This window comes from Cornus florida, unplaced genomic scaffold (assembly GCF_030987335.1).
Source record: "Cornus florida cultivar Cherokee Brave unplaced genomic scaffold, ASM3098733v1 CherokeeBrave_3.0.0_Hap2_Chr07, whole genome shotgun sequence".
NCBI lineage: Eukaryota > Viridiplantae > Streptophyta > Magnoliopsida > Cornales > Cornaceae > Cornus > Cornus florida.
In genome coordinates, this window is record NW_026775577.1 from 52,601,276 (window position 1) to 52,621,138 (window position 19,863).

Below are 19,863 nucleotides of genomic sequence, written 5' to 3' on the forward strand. Positions count from 1 at the left end.
ATTTACATTGATTTTTTGTGGTGTCAATATGGACATTTCTGTAATATTGCTATAACTTCTATCTACATACACAATATAGAAACCTCGTGGGTGATTTGTGTAATTTGCCCTTTCATTTTTATGGAAAGTCCGACTAAATTCCCAAACCATAGAAGAGATTCATGTAATTATGACAAACCATAAGAGAGGTTTGTATAATTCATCCATATATATATATATACACACACACATCCCAAGGTATAAGCAAGTTGTATAGAAATCAAGAAATAGCGTGGGTTTCAGCCAAGGTTGAAAAGCAGGCTCAGCCCAAGAAACCGTTATATGACAGGGCCCCTGTCCAACTCGTGATGGGTAAATATGAATTATATATATGATATTGGAAAAACACTGCAGCACTCAAGAAATTCAAATTAAATGCTAGTTTGAGTTCTTGGGTTGGGTGTGAAGGAATAAGCAACCATTTTTTAATCTATATATCTTCATAGCGAAATTAATACATCCGTTAGATTTCTAAATGATACCACAAACATCATTATGTACTTAATTTATGTATGATTGTTATTTATTTATTTTTCGTAATCTTGTTTATTTTAGTATCTTAAGTTATCGATTTGTTTCCCACCCTAGTTTCAATTGAGGCAACATACTTCATATAAAATCATCATCTCAGTCTTGGTAATGGACTAATTGCTTTGGTAATTGTCTTATTCACTAATGCTTAATTATTATTATTTTTTCTTTCTTCTTCAATGATATTGTCATATAGACTTACTAGAGAAATCATACATATTCTTCTAAATTCGGAGGATATATGCTAACCATATCATCAAAATATAAGATGACAGTTACCCGGAATAAGTGGTCTTCCTAACATGTCGAGTTCACCGTTCTCCATGAAACCGCTTTACAGAAAAATCACTTTTACACAAAATCACCAAATACCTAATTATTGTGTTTGGGAGTATCGAATCGATACTTTGAATTTAAAATGAAAAAATTTTAGTTTAAAGTTTTAACTAAATTTCTTCCGATTCTAAATCCAAACCGCCAATTCATGCTCCCAAACATAGCAAACATGTTTTTAAACCGACAACAATTTTATGATAACTCTACAAATAGTCACCTTTTTGTGACACCCAAAGTTTCTTCATATCACTCAGACCCTCCCAAACTTGACCCATAAAATTCTTCAATATACTTGAACCACGAGCCAGTCTTGTACCACTTGTTGGGTTCTCTTTCGGAATATAGTCATTTGGATTGTCGAAGAAGGAACATTTTGTACTCCGGTTGAAGATGCTACGTCCATAGGTAGATGAGATCATGTCAACAAACAGTGGAAATTGCAATAAAGCAAATAAGGTTACTGGGACACTAGCAAGCAAAATGATTGGAGTTGCTGCGCTTTTTATCTGTTCGCCGATCGCAATATAAAGAGTGACACCAAAAGCAATCATCATGGTGGCAATGGACAAGAAATGAGTGGCAAGACCAATTATCAATCTCTTGGGTAATGCCTTGAGGAAGTCTTCTTCCTCAAAGCGTGAAGTGAGGATACTCAAGAACATTAACACTGCAGTGACAGAAGAGAATAAAGATAATGCATCTGATATAATGAAAACCTTAAAAGAGTTTCTCCCTTGGAATTGGGGCATCCCTGAATTATCTTTAAGACCACCTGGTAATGTGAAGGCTGCAGCAAACATAACAGTGACAATAAGAGCGGCCACAATTGTGCATGATGTTGCCGTCTCTCTCATCCATTTTTCTCCTTCTTTGACTAATTCAGAATGTGATTTCGAGAACAATTCTAGAGGAGTTTCGTCATCCTTGTTAGCAAGAACTTGGAATGAAGATGGTACCATCCTCTCGACCTCCTACCACGTATAATTAATCATGAGATCGAAAGAAGTATTAATTAAATTAATAATGAGATAGATTAAGTTCCGAGTACTTCCATTAATCTAGCTAGATAAAAAGAAGTTTGAAAAGTGTGTGTGTGTATATATATATATATATATATATATATATATATTGATGAAATATATTGAAAGCTAAGAATAATTAGATTACGCATATATGTACGTACCTTGTACCATTGTAGTTCTCTCTGCACTTTCATAGCTGCACCGGGAGCTTTACTGAATATCTTCCACGACTGTTGTTCTCCTTGTTTTTTTAACTGTTGTTCTTCTTGTTTTTCAAAAGCTTCATTTGAAACAACCAGTGGGTATGCCGCTATGTGTAACATGCTGTTCGAGTCCACAAGAGTTCCAGTGGCTTTGTTTCTTTGTTCAGTATTTAAACCATATAAGAGGTTCCATATTTTCTCTTGACGGAAAGCAAGTGCAATGTGAAATATGGTTCCGCTTTTCTTATTCCCCCATAACAAAGCAGGATTCGACCTCAGCACTTCCTCAACAAATTCAGCATTCCCACATCTGATGGCTACTTTTATCGCCTCAAAGTAAACTTCAACAAAATCAGGATCAAAAGTCCATATTGGGGAACACATCTTGCTAAGTAGTTCATGGGCTTGCATGTTTTTTATCTTCATATTTGATACTTCCTCAATACCTGCAATTCTTATACAATTAAGTAGAAATATTATAAAATAAAAAAAATAATAAAAAAAGTACTCTACTTTAATTCGTACCTATTGCTTTAGCAACATTTGACATTAGTCCTTGTAGAAAATGGAGCACTGTTATACATCATAAGAAACAAAGCATTCAATTAGGTAAAAAGAATATATATATATATATATATATATATATATATATATATATATGAAAAAAAATTTCAAGTATATGAAAAATATTTGACATGCAAAATTGGGAGAAAGATCGACTAAGCTAGAGATACCCGTTGAATGAACTATATGTTAAAATTAGATTAATGCCATGTTTATTATGCATTTGGGTTTATTCATGTATATGTTATTGTACATGTATCAAGTGGGTACATGTATCAATATATATTGTGTACATGTATCAAGTGGCATGTCTCATGTGTGTGGTTGAGAATTGTCTTGAAAAGTTCAAAGGTTTATGAGAGAATAATATATATAGTATAAGGTATTTGTTGTTAAGATATATCAACACAATAAAGAATTCAATACAATACAGAAAAATATTTGTTTCTTCATTCTTCTCCTCTCTTCAGTTAGAAATTATTTAGTTGGTTGAAACTACAGCCAACATAAGTGGTATCAGAGCTTGATTTCGATCAAGGGCAAATTGGGTGTGAAGCTTATTGACGGGAAAACAAACCCTGAAGAAGATCGATCATGATGGCGACTACAAGAAATCAAAACCAAGGTGCCCATCAATCAGCACTTCCCATTTTTGATGGTGAAAATTATGATTTTTGGTATGTGAAGATGAAGACCATTTTTCTCTCATATGATTTATGGGACAATGTTGAAGATGAGCATGATGGATGAACTGGAGGATACAACAACTTTAACGAATGCCTAAAGACAACAATTGAAGGATCATAAGAAGAAAGATGCAAAAGCTTTAGGCTTGATTCAATAAGGAGTTACTAATACAATCTTTCCCAGAATTATCAATGCTTCTAAAGCAAAGGAGGCATGGGAAATCCTTGAGAAGGAGTATAGATGCAGCACGAAGGTAAGAACTGTAAAAATCTTTGAGAAGAGATTTTGAAAATATGAAGATGAAAGAAATGGAGTTGTTGAAAGATTATTTTTCTAAACTTATGGAGGTGGTAAATCAAATGAAGACCTATGGGGAAAATATTTCTAATCAAAGAATTGTTGAAAAAATTATGATTAGTTTACCGCAAAAATATGGCCCCATTGTTGCTGTTATTGAAAAGACTAAAGAGCTTGAAACCTTGAGTGTTGAAGAATTAATGGGTTCCATAAAAACATTTGAGCAAAGGTTGAGTAGGCGCTCCGAAAAGATAATTGAAAGTGCCTTTCAATCCAAGCTCAATATTAGTTCCAAAAATCAAGAAAAATACCCATCAAGTTTTGATCAATCCAAAGGTGAATCTTCTAGAGTTGGAAGACATGAAAGAGGAAGAGGAAGAAATAATTTTGAGAGAAGTGAAAATATAGAAGCCACTCAACAAAATTGTGGAATTTGCAAGAGAAGTAGCCATGTTGACAAAGATTGTTGGTTTTGGGGAAAACCTCAATGTTTCAATTGCAAGAAATTTAGACACGTTCAAAAAGATTGCTGGTTGAAAACAAATCAACAAGCTAATTTTTCCGAAAAGCAAGAAAATAAAGCGAGCATGTTTTATGCTTGTCACATGGGCATCGGAACAAAAGGATGATGTGTGGTTTCTTAATAGTGGGTGTAGTAACCACATGACCGGAGATAAAAACATATTCTTGGAGATTGATTCTTCATCAAATTCTAAAGTGAGGATGGGAAATGGTGCCTTGGTCCAAGCAAAGGGAAAAGGTATTATTGCCACAGAGACAAAGAAAGGAAGAAAGCATATTCGGGATGTGTTACTTATTCCGGATTTGGAGCAAAATTTGTTTAAGTGTTGGGCAGCTTATAGAGCATGGGTACTCAATTCATTTTGATGAGGACTCTTGCAAAATTTATGACAAGGGAAGACAAACAAAATCATATTGTGGCAAAAATCAAGATGGGGAAAAATAGAACCTTTCCTCTCATTTTTCATATTCAAAAAATATGGCCTTGAAGATGGATGTTGTTGATGAGTCATGGCTTTGGCATAGAAGACTTGGGCATTTGAATTTCCAAAGCTTAAAGAATTTACAACAAAATAGCATGGTGTATGGGCTGCCAACAATACAAGAAGTTAAAGAAGTTTGTGAAGGTTGTGCTTTTGGCAAACATTATCGAGAGTCATTTTCAAAAGAGAATGCATGGAGGGCTAAAGCACCACTAGAGCTTGTTCATACCGATGTGTGTGGACCGATGACAACACCAACTCATTTGGGTAACACGTATTTTATTATTTTCGTTGATGATTTTTCAAGAATGAAATGGATTTATTTCATGAGATAAAAATCAGATATGTTCTCTATTTTCAAAAAATTTCAAAAGCTTGTTGAAAGGCAAAGTGGCCATCTTATCCAAGTGTTAAGAAGTGATAGAGGTGGACAGTACAACTCAAATGAATTTGAAAAGTTTTGTGAAGATATTGGCTTGGAGAGGCAATTAACGGTTAGGTACACTCCACAACAAAATGGAGTGGCAGAAAGAAAAAAATAGAACAATTATTGAGATGAGAAAATCAATGCTTCAAGAGAAGGGGCTTCCTAAATCATTTTGGGGTGAAGCCGTGTATACGGCTGTTTACTTGATGAATAGGAGTCCAATAAAAGTGGTGTAGAATAAAACTCCATTTGAAACATGGAGTGGAAGGAAGCCATCATTGAATTACTTGAAAGTTTTTGAGTGTATTTGTTTTGCTTATGTTCCAGGAGAAGTGAGGCACAAACGTGATGAAGCTAGTGAAAAATGCATCTATATGGGTTATAGCCCAAAATCAAAGGGCTATAGACTCTTTAACTCGAAGAAGAATAAATTGATTATTTATAGAGATGTTCTCTTTAAGGAAAAAGCTTTTTGGAATTGGAAAGAGAAGAAAGTTCAAGATCAAATCATCACTTTTAATGAAGAATCAAAAAATCAAGAAAATGAAGACGAAGATATTCTTGAAGATCCACAAGAAATGTCTCCAATTGCTAGCTCACAATTAGCCCCAACTTCACCATCAAGTTCAAATTCCTCATCTCCAAGTTCAACTCCAAGAAGAATGAAAAGTCTTCGTGATGTGTATGCAAGTTGCAATTTTTGTGTTGTTGAGCCGAAGAGGTTTGAAAATGCAATTAAAGAAGTGGTAAGGAAGAAATTCAAGAAGAAGAGGAAGAGGATGAGATTCAACTCAATTATTGCAAGACCGAAGACCAAGATGCGGACATCTTCACCAAAGCACTTCCAAAAAATAAGTTTGAATACTTTAGAAAATTGTTGGGTGTCTCAACATGGCATTAAGGGGGGAGTGTTAAAATTATATTAATATCATGTTCATTATGCATTTGGGTTTATTCATGTATCTGTTATTGTACATGTATTAAGTGGGTACATGTATCAAGTGTGTGGTTGAGAATTGTCTTAAAAAGTTCAAAGGTCAATGAGAGAATAGTATATATAGCGTAAGGGATTTGTTGTTAAGATATATCAACACAACGAAGAATTTAATACAATACAGAAAAATATTTGTTTCTTCATTCTTCTCATCTCTTCACTTAGAAATTATTTAGTTGGTAACACTATACCTTTGAAGCATTTGGAACTGGAAAGAGGAGGAGAACTGGAATCCCCTAATTGATTTTCTAAATCGCTCGTACTCCGCTGAATGCTAACTGGTTGCACATCAATACCTATCAGAGAGAGAATGATAATATCATTTTTAAGGTAGTGTTACTTTGCCGGAGGAGTTGAACAAAATTCCTTCACAATACAATTTGATTGACAAGATATAAATAAGTATATGTCATTCTAAACTTCAGGCTTTAAAATCATTTTTCATTATTTAAATAGAAACACAATATTTCATCCAAGTTATATAGTCGTGAACTGATTAGGACATGCCAGCAGTCTCTACCAGTCCTTTTCAGTTGTTAAAATTAAGATGTATGTACTTACCCAAAAAAAAAAAAAATTAAGATGTATGTACAATTAATTAATACAATATCTATGCATCTAATAAATTAATAAAGTAATGAATAAAGTAATAAAGTTACCGGTCCTTTTCAGTTGTTAAAATTAAGAAGTATGTACTTACCCAAAAAAAAAAAATTAAGATGTATGTACAATTAATTAATACAATATCTATGCATCTAATAAATTAATAAAGTAATGAATAAAGTAATAAAGTAATGTTAGAGAGTACGACAATAGGACATATCCATTAAATTTATATATATAAAAGTAGATGAGCATTTACATACACTTGTAAATCCAGCTTTTAAAGTATCCGAGTTGATTTTTATTTGAAAATGCAGAGACCATCTTTGCCATTCTATTCAAGTTCCCTTCCAAATACCCATGAACCACTCCTTTATTATCATCTTCGCGTTCCCACAACTTCAGTGCCAAATCTGTGGAAGCATGTGCATGCCAATATATAAGAGATCGAGTGAAATATTTATTGCAGATTTTATTGAAGTATATATATATATATATGTGTGTGTGTGCATGTATTACATACCATAGTTCTCACTCTTAATAAATTCCGTGACCATAATCTTATTCACAGCACTATCTGGAAGTCGAACAAACAAATATTCCACGTTAAAAAAACACTTTTCTCTGTCCACATGGGTTAAAAAAATGGATTTAAAAATCAATAAATCATTTTCGATGCGTTTAATTAGTTGTACGCATGCATGCAGTACGCACGTACCTAGAAAGAGCGAACCAAGAAATTCACGAATTAACCCATGATCACCATCCTTAATAGAATGACAGTGACGTAGAAAATGGAACATCTGCTCGTTATTGTAAACTGCAGCTAGGGTGAGTGGGATATGTTGATCATCATTTTTTATTGGCAGCCATAAACCAGCATTACTTGCTTTATCAAATAACGCTTTTGCGATTGTTGTGTTCCCACCCCTGGAAGCAACATGAAGTGCTGTGTCACCATAATCATCTTGTATGAATGCAAGGTCACTAACATCTATCCTCTTCAAAATCTCATCCACCAACTCCGCGTGCCCGTGGGAAGCAGCAATGTGAATTGCAGTTTCACTTCTTGTAGAAATCCTAGAGACTCTTGCATATGGATGTTTATCCAGGATTTCTTTCACACTGCTTAAATCACCACTCACCAATGCCCTGTACAGCTTTATATTCACAACTCTATGTTCCCATTGTGTCTCTGAAAGAATAGACCTGCATATATATGCATTTAATTAATTAATTAGAAATTAAATATATGAAATTAATTAACTAGGATGATCATCAACAAGTATATTATATAATATCTTACATGATTGGCTTCGCACGATGCTCCATCTCTGATCTGCATGCATTAATTAATAAATATGTATATATATTTTTCATATTAATCTCAAAATTATATATATATAAAAAATGCATGCTAAACAAACATATAACTAGCCAAGCCATAAAGAAATTAATTAATTAGGATCTCATAATTCTCATTTAGCTAATAAGTCAATAAGTATATATTATGTAGTATCTTACACGATTGGCTTGATAGCAGTCGCCACCTGGGCCACCTCTGATCTGCATATATATATATATATATATATATATATATATTAATCTCAAAATTACATATAATGCATGGTAAACTATATAACATATGCTACTTACCAAAACAAAAATAACTATACAACATATAGTTAGTTAGTCAGTAATTAGTTAATTAGGATCTCACCTAACTAATAAGTCTTAAGAAGTATAATATATATATATATATAATATCTTACATGACTGGCTCGATAGCGTCCTCCACCCTTGATCTGCATGCATTAATATGTATATGTTTCATTTCAATCTCAAATTTATATCTACAAAATGCATGCTAGACAAGCATATGATTAGCTAGACAAGAATTAAGAGTAAAGTGCATAAAACCCTTCTAAACTATTGCGCATTTGAAAATCGAATTTTTTTATATTTGATTATTTTTTTGGTATCTCAGAACTCTCCTAGGCAAGGGCCCTTTGGACCCACCCTATACTACAAACTGAGAGTGTATCTCCTGGCCCCATAGGATGCACCATTTTAATCCGGGAGTAATAAAGCCCTTTTGAGTTTTGAAGTTCATTAATCTCCCTAGACTACAAATTGCCCCCCTTGAACTATCTTTTCTCTTATTTAAATATTGATTATACCATTTACCTTAACTTTATTATTAGTATCAATTTATCATAGCAATGGGAAAACAAAAATAGAGCTGTAACTATTTTCTAAAATGATTAACTTATTATTAAATATTTTTTATTTATAATAAAATTTATTATACTTAGTTTAAACATAGGGAAAAAAAAGGGAAAAACTTTTTTACCATACAAAAAAAAAAATAAGAAACCTTCTTTTTTCGTACAAAATAATTATGAAAAAATAATAAATTACTTAAATAAAAAAAATACTTTATTTTTCATGCAATATATTTATAAAAAAAAAAATTACTTAAATTATTTTATAATTTTTTACTTAAGACCTTTATTTGAACAATTGATTTCAAGAATTAAAGATAAATTTATAAATAAATAAAAATAATGGAGAATATGTCATTACATTAGTATAATTTTTTTTCATAATTTATTTTAATAAGAAAGATTGATTAATTAAGTGTAATTCAATAATAAAAAAAATGGCATTATGATTATTTAAGTAAAAAATAGACCAAGTTTGAGGGCATTTTGCTACAAAATGTGATAGTTTATGGTGTATTGTGGACAAAATATAGTTCAAGAGGGTTATTTGTGAATTCAGACATAGTTCAAGGGGTTTTTACACTTTATCCGGAAAATTAATTAATTAGGATCTCGATCATCTAGCTAAAATAAGTCAACAAGTATAATATGTAGTATCTTACATGACTGGCTCGATAACATCCTCCACCTTTGATCTGCATGGATATATATATATATTATTAGATCATTCTCAAAATTATATATATATAATGCAATGATAAGCAAATATATAGTTAGCTAGACAGGAATTAGTGATCTTATCTAGCTAATAAATCAGCAAGTATATATATAGTATCTTACATGACTGGATTGATAGCGTCCTCCATCCTTGATCTGCATGCATTTATAGTTCATGTCAATCTCAAAATTATATATATATATGAAATAAATGGTAAACAAACATATAGCTAGCTAGACAGGAATTAATTAGTAGGATCTCATATCTAGCTACTAAGTTAACAAGTATTATATATAGTATCTTACATGACTGGCTCGATAGCGTCCTCCACCTCTGATCTGCATGCATTAATATACGCACATATTAACATATATATATATATATATCAATCTCAAAATTGTATAAATATCGATCAAATGCATGGTAAAAAAACATATAGCTAACTAGATAAGTATTAGACCGGAATTAGTTAAGGATAATACTTCACTCTTGCCCCCATCACGATAAACACTAACGTGTCCCAATAAAAGATTGACACCTCTTTTAAACTTAAAAAAATACAAAACATGCATTATATCTATTTTTTAGGGTTAAACCGACCGATCTATTTTTTTCCTCTCGTTGCTCCCATATGTATATTTCAATCACACATTCATCTACATCTTTCTTTTTCATTAGCTCCACCCGCCAATCATTCCGCCATAGAATTGAGTGAAAAAAATAATAACTTTCATATATAGCATGCATAAAAAATAGTTGAAGTAGATTTTGAAAACGGAGAAATAGAAATGGATAGTTTAATCTTTTTTAAGGATAGTTTTCTCTCTTAAGAAAATTAAAAATAACAGAAAAAAGTAGGAAAGAATTTTCCATGAGTTGTTCTCTAGAAATATAATTAAAAGAAGATACATTGAAAATTAAGTAATTTTAAAACTATTTCTGGTTTTTTTTTATATGATTCTAAAAAACTGCCTGAAACTATTTCAGAATTAAAAGAATTTTTATTATTCTAAAACTTTTAAATCAAAGGCGCATCTCAAATAGAATCTTTCCTTGGGGCTTTTGGTCGGTCACCGTTGAAAACTCATATAAGACCTTAGAGCTCTCACTGGAACGGGTTTGGCAGTCGGAGCTAAGGAAAAAGAAAGATGTGAATGACCATGTGAGTGAGATACATAGATGAAAATAATAATAATAATAATAATAACCATAAAAATGAGATCTGTCCAGTTTAAATATAAAAATGGGTATAACCCATATTTTGTACTTTTTTAAGTTTAAAAGAAGAGACACGTTAATGTGTAGGATACATTCTGTCGAGACATGACTGAAGCACTATCCATTAATTAATTAGGATCTCATCTAGCTAATAAGTGAGAGTATAATATATTATATATGGTATCTTACATGACTGGCTTCACAGCGTCCTTCAGTTTTGATCTGCATGCATTAAATATATATATACATATCAGTTCCAAAATGATATATATAAAATGAATGGTACGTAAACAAACATATAGCTAGATACACACGAATGAATTAATTAGTATCTCATGTAGTTAATAAGTGTAACAACTATAACACAGAGTAATAAATATATATAGTATATCTTACAAAGTCTCCTTCATACTGAACAGCTAGTACTCTTCGGTCACTTCCGTCCACTTCTGGAATTAAATTAATAACTATACAGTGGGTTTATGTCTAACATGCACTTGCCTATTATAGTACAGATATATTATTCCTTCCTCTTCCACCACACAAATGAATTAAGCTACGTAGGTCATTTTTCTCACAGCCTTCACAGGCACTCCAAGCATATTTTACATATATATATATATATATATATATATATATATATATATGTCATTTTTCTCACAGCCTTCACAGGCACTCCAAGCATATATATATATATATATATATATATATATATATATATATATATATATATATATATAATTGTTTATTAGAATTAAGTAGCTAGCACTATATTATCAATCTCAAACAATCTCATGAAAAACAAATTGAAATTATTCTCAAAATATATGGATGATCCAAAACGTTATTCACGAAATTTGGAACAAATGAGGGGCATCAACCTTTTTTCTGATTACAAGCAATGTTTTATGCCAACTCGTGACCAACTTTCCATTACGCTGTAGAGATATATGCCCAACCAGGCATCAGAAACACACGATTCACACACATCCGTAGGCCCATTTTGATTCTTGTATTTTTGGCCAAATTTTATTTTTTTCATTTTCATTTAGTCATATTTATTATTCACTTTTTGGTGTAATTTTATTTTGATTCAAATTTTATAATCGAACAATACTGAGATTTTGACAATCTGCCCTATGCGTATTCAAACGTCTTTCTCTCTCTATCTTTCACTATCAATTTTCCTTGCATAATGATTGAGAATTCAACCGTCCGATAAATTCGATTAATATTATATGAATAGAGCCTGGTGTCATCATAACGTCAAAAATATTAATGACATCATGATAATGTCAATTCTCACCCGCATAAATAAAATCAGAGTTGTCCGACTCTCAAATTTCAAATCATTATCCATTTCACATTTTTCTTCCACCCTCTACTGTGTTCTACACCTTTCTCGATCTATACCACCCTCAACCAATATTGTAGCATATTTTTATATATTTATTTATATTTTTGGGCATCTTCCGCTACTTTACATGTAAAAATCCCTATATAAGGGATTATTACATATAAATGGTATTAATGATCCATGTTTATCCATTTAATCAAGTCAAAGTCTCGTTATTATATATATGTGTATCATCTTGTATTAAAGGTTAAAACTTTAATTATGATGATTTTATTAGAGATGCTTTATTTATCAGTTTTAAGAGGCTTGATAGAGGGAACTTGCTCGTGGGTCTAACCCGCGATTTATTTTTTAGGTTATTAGAAGTTCCAATCTCGAGGTTGAGGCCGCAGCTAGGAGATTGTCATTCATCTACTCATCTTGTTTACTTTTAAGTAGTATTGTTATTTATTGTTAGATGTTATGCTTAAAATGGTGGATTAATAGTTTATGGTTTAAGAATTCTTAACTTATAGGATTCCCAAGTTGTATTTTAGAATTTTAAATTCATGTAATTTATTTTTGTAAATGAGGTTTTATTTTATTAATAGAATTTCGTTCAATAATTTATTCATTTTTTTTATTCTTCTTGTATTCTGTGTTCGTTTAAATACTAAATTATTTTTATATCCCCGGGTCTTCGGGTGTGGGTCTGGTCAACCTACACTTGGAAATTCAGGGGTATCATAGTTGATATGATTATTATATATAAATGGCGCTAATGACTCATATTTACCATTTGATAGAGTCAAAGTATCATAATTTCGAAAAAAATAAAGACATGAAAAAACATTGTTTACCCTCACTGAGGTACCACTTTTAGGCACATAAGTACCACTTTTTTGTACATGCAGGTACCACTTTTCTTTTTGTGTTGCACAAAAAGTGGTACCTGATGCACAAAAAGTTGTACTTCCGTGCACAAAAAGTGATACCTATCTGCCTAAAAGTAGTACCTCAGTGAGGGTTGTGATACCCCTCAAATCCGAGACATAAGTTGATCAAGCCCGAACCCAAGGGAATATCAAACAATTAATATATAAATGAATACATAATATAAAAGATTTAAGAAATAAACAAAGCTGAAAGAATTACTAATATAAAATCTTTAATCATCAATGAACAAAATAATCCAACTCTCCAAAACCTCCAAGAGTACAACTCGGGAATCCATCAAGTGGACCCCTAAATAAAATCCCAACTGAAACTAAAAACAACTGGAAATAAAATCCAAATCCAAAACATGGAGTGAAATCCTACGTCGTCGGTAGATTGAATGATCGTCTCTGCTCAGCTGAACAAGCCCTAAGACTGGAACCGTCCGATACCTGAAAAATATAAGAGTGGGTCAGGCCCATGAACAAGTTCTATTCTAACTGCAATCCATATAGTGACCAGATACGCAGATACACCCTAGATATCTCAACAATAGCTATCTAGTTCATACATATATATATCCACAGTAAGGGACATTCACTGGACTATATAGGGAGTTTCAACCTGAATAAAAGGCAACATGCAAAAACGCACCTAAGTGGACATGAGTACCTAAGCCTAACAGAGTATATCTCAACCTATCATTACCAGCTACGCATCCACTGCATATACGCGCCCTAACCATTAACTCTGAGACTCAAACTCATATCGTGGTACCATAATCATATATTTAAAGTCCGTCCAAAACCAGAATATGTCATTTAATTCTTAGTTGATCTGTGTCAAATTAAATTCAACACACACAGACAAGTAATTTAACACATACTAAGCATGCAAGATTAGATTAATGTCCAATTAAACTCTTAAAGATTATCTAGGTATGCACAGAACACAGGCCAACGGGAGAGAGAAAGAAAAGAACTTGCCTATGTGGTTTTGGAATCAAAACCTTGTCGCCGTCTTCCTAAGCTTTCCGACGACGTCCGTTTACTGTCAACTCAACCTCCTACCATTCACCCTTCCCTCCTCCTAGGTCCGACTTATAAGCCAGCCGAAACCCTCACCGAACTTGCTCTGTTTTTCTCACAATCGCTCTCTGTTTCTCTCTGTATCTTTGGTACGTAAATAGGGTTTTTTCCAACCCTTGTTGCAGACTATAACAGTATACTTATAGGCACACAATAAACCCTAAGTCCAATTGTTAATCTAAGACAGAAACTCTAATTAAACCCTAGTCGGCCTCAACGTGAATTTTAACAGAAAATTAAACTCTAATTTATTTAATGACTCTAATTTATTACTTAAATTCACCTAGGCATAAATGCAAATAAAATAAATTAATTAATTACACAGTTAAATAAAACAATAACCAAATAAGGCAATTAAACTAATAAAACAATTAATCAAATAAATGCAATTTAATCAAATAAATAATTAAACAATTAAACAATACGCAAATAAGCAAAAAATCACACAAAAATGCAATAAAACAAAAGTTAAAAATGCCGAGACTATCCTTTTAAAATTAGGAGTATTACAAGGGTAAACAGTGCTTTTTCATATCCACGTTAGCATTTTGGTCAACTTTATTTTTTTGAAACTATGAGACACTCCATTAAATGATAAATATGGATTATTAACACCATATATATAATATTATTTTATTCGTTTATCCTAGCTTCTGCACCTTTAGACTTGTTTATTTTTGGACATCTTGGAATACTAGTTATCTAGTTGTCCTTGCACAAAAGGGAAGACGTTCTTCCTTAGAGACAACGCAATATACGTGTCTCGCCTATTGCCAAGCCAATATTTACTTTTCTTTTAAATTCAGCCAATTTTATGTTTATATTTTCATTAATTAATTTGGCTAATTTTATGTGAAATTATGAATGAATAAGTAGTAGTATTACTCCACCCATTACTTTAGCAACATTTTTCATTATTACCGTTGAGGGCATGAAAAGGAAGATGCGAAAAAATAATGTAGCCCTCGGGAATGAAAGTATACACTGTAAATATATGTAAATGAAACATGACAATGCAGATGATGTGATAGAAATTGAGGTTTAGGACAATGAGGATGATGATTGTGAAGTTGTGGTTCAAATTTTTCTTTCCCTGGATCGTAATGTGACTTGGTTTTGACAAAGAAAATGAAATCAACAAGGTCTAGTTATATCCACTTTGGATATGGCCCGGCGGTTTACTCACTGGACTTTGAAATTTAGCAAACTCAAGGTCTGGGGTTCGAATTTCGCTGGGTGTTCTTTGTGATTAGCCTTCGCTGCCCCTGTAGTGATTCACCCGGCCCGGGTGGGGAGGTGCCCTTCCGGGTCCTCGAGGATTAGTCGGGTTGTTGAAGGGCCCTAAAGGTTCGTGCCATCCCGGACAGCACGGGTATAAATAAATAAAAAAAAAAAAATCCAACAACAAGGTCTAGTTATTTTTTTTTCTAAAAAATAGGGCCTGATATATTTATTTATTTTTTTATCAATCCCGCGAGAGTAGCCTAATGGCAAGACTTTAACATCATATTTTAAAGTTACTTTATTCCTTTAATTGTTTGGTACACACTGAAAAGAGAAAACTGCATCCATCTAGTAATAAACCTATGGGATTAGATAGTCTGATTTTAGATTAAATTGCAGTATTGTTTTCTCTCCTTTCTCTCTCTCCCTTCTCTGCTAGGGTTTATGAGCGCCGCCTTCCCTATTTCCCACCCGAGAGTGTGGTTTTGACGGCGATTCTCACTTCGAGCGTGTGGTTTCGACGGCGATTCTCACTCATCATTATCAAGTTTTAGCGATATAATGAGGGAGAGAGAGGTTCCGTGAGAGACGCTGAACCGAGTTTCAACATACTCTTCACTAAGTCAAGGTCCTCTGTTCATCAGAGTTTGGAGATGTCTCCAAGATGGTGTGGTTTATATGTGATGGTTTCCCTCTCTTCTCCTTGAGGCTTAGATGATCCAAAAAACTTTTTCCAAAAAGTCCTATTTTATCCTTGAAAATCACTTGTTTTTGAAAAAAAAAACTATTTGCAACCAAATTGGTCATACTGGGCACATTATGGCAATTTTTTTAAAAAAAACTTCAGAAATTCATATCTTCTTCGTTCTAACTCCAAATCAAGTGATTTTTCAATCAGAATTTATTAATTTTTCGTTGTCTATCCAATGGTATGCATGGTAGCATCCATTTCTATTGAAATGACCATTTTACCTCTAATGACATCTTTGACCATTTTAAACCCTAGCTTATGCTTTTGTTTCTTTTGAGTCTCGTGGCTTCTCGGGAAGTCACTTTGGCTTCTTAGAGATGATATTCATCTCTAAAGACCTTCTCTTTTATTGCTTCCGCGTTCGGGATCATTTTTTGGGTTACTCGCTGACGCACCAGGTTCTTTGAAATTTAGGCCATCACAGTGCTTATATGTTGATGTGTCACTCTAATTGGCATGAGACCTTTTGGGGTAAAGCCCAAGAGTAAAACCGTGTGGGCTCGGGCCCAAAGTGGACAATATCATACCATGTGGTGGAGTGAGTCATTACAACCCAGTACACAATGACGAACTGTTATAATGGGTTATATTTTAATGGGTAAATTACACAGACCTCCCCTATAGTTTGCCATAATTACATGGACCTCCCCTGTAGTTTGGGAATTTACTCGGACCTCCCTTAAAAATGAAACTATCCTACATGAACCTCCCTTCCTAGTGACGGACTGTTAAATGCACTAACGGACCTATCTAATTTACTAAAATGCCCTCACGTTGCATCATAAATTACTAAAATCCCCAATTACGTGTCCCAGTACAATTTCAACAAGTGTCAAAAATAAAAATAAAAATAAAGTTGGGCATTACCCATCTATTTACGGGTTTAACCCATCTATCTAAGTCTTCCCTTCCCCCTCGCTTTCTCTCTCTACTTCTCCCATCTCCCTCTCTCTAGAACTCTCTCTCTAGACTCCCATCTTCTCTAATCATACTAACCGACAGCACCATCCATGGCTTCCTCATCTTCCCGGATTAAAGCTCTCTCTCTCAATAGCTCCGATGCCGAACTCCATTCCTTCGCCAACCACTTTTTTCTGTTTTTGGGTCTCCCCCTCTCTTTCTTTATTCTCTTTCTCTCTATTCTCACGAACGGCACCATAGATGAGTAGAGCGAGAAATATTGGGTCTGCAAATATGGTTCCACTATTTTGCCACCATCGTTGCTACCTCACAAATTTTGGGTCTACAAATATGGGTCCTCTTCCACAGTTTTGCCACCGTCGCCGACCACGACGAAGCAAATTGATGATGGTTCTCTCAGATATGTGTTGGTTTCCTTGAAAGAAGCCGATTCATAAATCTTCTCTTCCTGCCAAAGTATAATATAAGTACAGGTAGTAATAAAAGAGAAGTTACTAAAATTGACTTATAATTACAATAGAAAATTACAATAAAGTTTAACTTACAAATTGAAAATGTTTACTGGCAGAGGTCTGTTGAATACAGCACACTGGAAGTGTATTACAAACAGAATGAAAAATATTATAGAGAGAAAATAACTGAAGGAAGACTGAAAGAAAGTCTCCGAAGAAGCCTACTTAGCAAATGGATTGGCACTTGCTTTTATAGCTGAGCTTCTGCACTGTGAAGGGCACTTGCAGTGCAAATTTCGGCTTTAAAAAAGTTACTTTTTGACTTTTGAGACTGCTGGCAACTGTTCATGAATAGTGAGTTACTGTTCATGTCGTTTTGTGCCGACGGTTACTGTAGATGAATAGTACCTTGTCGGGAGAACTGTAGAAATAGTGATTCTGTCGACAGATCCTGTAGAAATAGTAGCTTTAACTTGTACTTTAGTAAATAGTGATTTTGACTTGGGTTTTTAACTTGATTTTTAACTTGGATAGCCCAGACTAAGCAAATGGGTCTTGGCTATCTTGAAAGTGGGAATCATTGTATGGATTCCTTGGATGACTTGATTTAGCAGTTGAAGACACATCATCAACCTCTTCTTCATATTTTTGAGAGATCTTGGATGCGATCTAAAAAGTATGCTACCATTTCTTTGAGTTCTGCAATTTCTGACTTGGGGGTTCTTCTGGATGTTTGTTCAGATGAAGATGGCTGGTCGGGCTTTCTTTGTTGAATTACTTCTTTCTGTAGTGGAGTAACTTGCTTACTTTGTTGAAGTGCCTGCTTTTGTGGCCGAGTAACTTGAGTAACTTGTGGTGGGATATGTTTTGGAAATTCCTCCTCAATATATCCCAAGATTCTGTCGAGGTTGAATGTGTCCCACTATTTTACATAATGGCGGCGAACTGTAATGTTACCTTGGATATCATATTGCCATTTGAATATTCATGAAATCTTGTATTTGCAGGAGAACCAGTAAGAGAACTGGGAATTGTGTTTGTTGACTTTGTAAACTGTATGGAAATATTTTACTTATTCAACAAGGTTTATGGGGATGATTTCTAGAATAGAGTCATGTTGTGACCACCACTGGAGAAACCAGGTTGGGATTTGACTTTTGAATTTGTTGTCAAAATTGATAAACCAAGAATGAGTAAATAACTCATTTTGGTATAGCAATATTGTTGACCAAGTTGCCATGTAGTCATAATAACTAAAATGAAGTTCATGATCAGGCAAAGGTTGAAGTAGAGAAGGATGATTACCCCATTCTTCCATGGAAATGATCCTCTGGATGTAGAGGGAGTGATAGATAACTTTAGTGGGATCATTGCGATCTTTGATTGACCTAGTGGTGATAGATTCAGTATGATAAAGAATGTCTCTGTAGAACCCCAAGTGTTTTTTGAGGGTGATTTGGGCAAAAGTGGAGGTTACTAGGGAAATAAGATCGCATCAAGGTGATTGGATCTTTAATGTGACTTAGGTGTGGTTCAATATAAAAAAGAGGAACAGAGGGTTTTTCAAAATAATCACTGGGTGGCTTTTTTGGAAGCAGTTGCAGGTGTGGACGGGTTTGGGGTTAAACTTGGACCTGAAAGGGGTCTGGAGTAGGATTAACCAAGGCTGACTTGAATGTTGATTGTTGGGTAAGAGGTTGGAATCTGTTGACTACTATGAGAGCAGAAGAGGACTGTGGTTGGGCACTTGGAGGGTTACTTGGACAAATATCAAATGGTTTAACTTGTTGATGCCTCTGGGGAGGCTGCCGGTTTGCCATCAGATTTTTGCAAGAATTCTCTGGTAAGAAAATTTGGAATAGAATTGTTACTTCCTTTGATATATTCAATGTCAAAATCAAATATACTTAAAATAGCTTGCCATCGGGCAAAAATTTGTTTAGAAGCAATATTTTCAACATTTTTTTCTAAAACATATTTTGCACTTTGACAGTCAACACGAACCGAAAACTTTTGATTTAAAATGTCATCTTGAAATTTACTAATACACAAAACAATAGATAAAATTTCTTTTTTAATAGTACTATAGTTACTTTGTGCCTTTGTCCAAACACCAGAATGGAAGCGAACTAATTGTTCAGGTGCATTTGGACTGACTCTCTGTTTGAGGATGCCACCATAACCAATATCGGAGGCATCAATTTCAATAATTTTGAAAGAATTAGTAGTAGGAATGCCAAGGCAAGGCAAGGACTTGACATATTGTTTTATGGATTTGACTATGTTA

General features: G+C 33.6%; 1 protein-coding gene across 3 annotated transcripts; it reads right to left on the bottom strand.

Moving 5' to 3' along the window:
* Positions 1–728: 728 nt before the first annotated feature.
* LOC132267206 (uncharacterized) lies at positions 729–11,325 on the bottom strand. Of its 3 annotated transcripts, XM_059768298.1 has the most exons (15): positions 11,265–11,325; positions 11,058–11,090; positions 9,956–9,988; positions 9,773–9,805; positions 9,595–9,627; positions 8,480–8,512; positions 8,232–8,273; positions 8,014–8,046; positions 7,426–7,916; positions 7,231–7,284; positions 6,971–7,120; positions 6,296–6,400; positions 2,657–2,704; positions 2,090–2,577; positions 729–1,877 (listed from the first exon to the last, which is right to left on the bottom strand). In XM_059768298.1, the coding sequence occupies exons 1-15, from the start codon at positions 11,276–11,278 to the stop codon at positions 1,110–1,112; spliced, it is 2,358 nt and encodes a 785-aa protein (XP_059624281.1). In that variant the 5' UTR covers positions 11,279–11,325; the 3' UTR covers positions 729–1,109. The 3 variants fall into 3 exon arrangements, with proteins under 3 accessions (XP_059624281.1, XP_059624282.1, XP_059624283.1); XM_059768299.1 differs by lacking the exon at positions 8,480–8,512; XM_059768300.1 differs by lacking the exon at positions 8,232–8,273.
* Between the last annotated feature and the right edge of the window lie 8,538 nt (positions 11,326–19,863).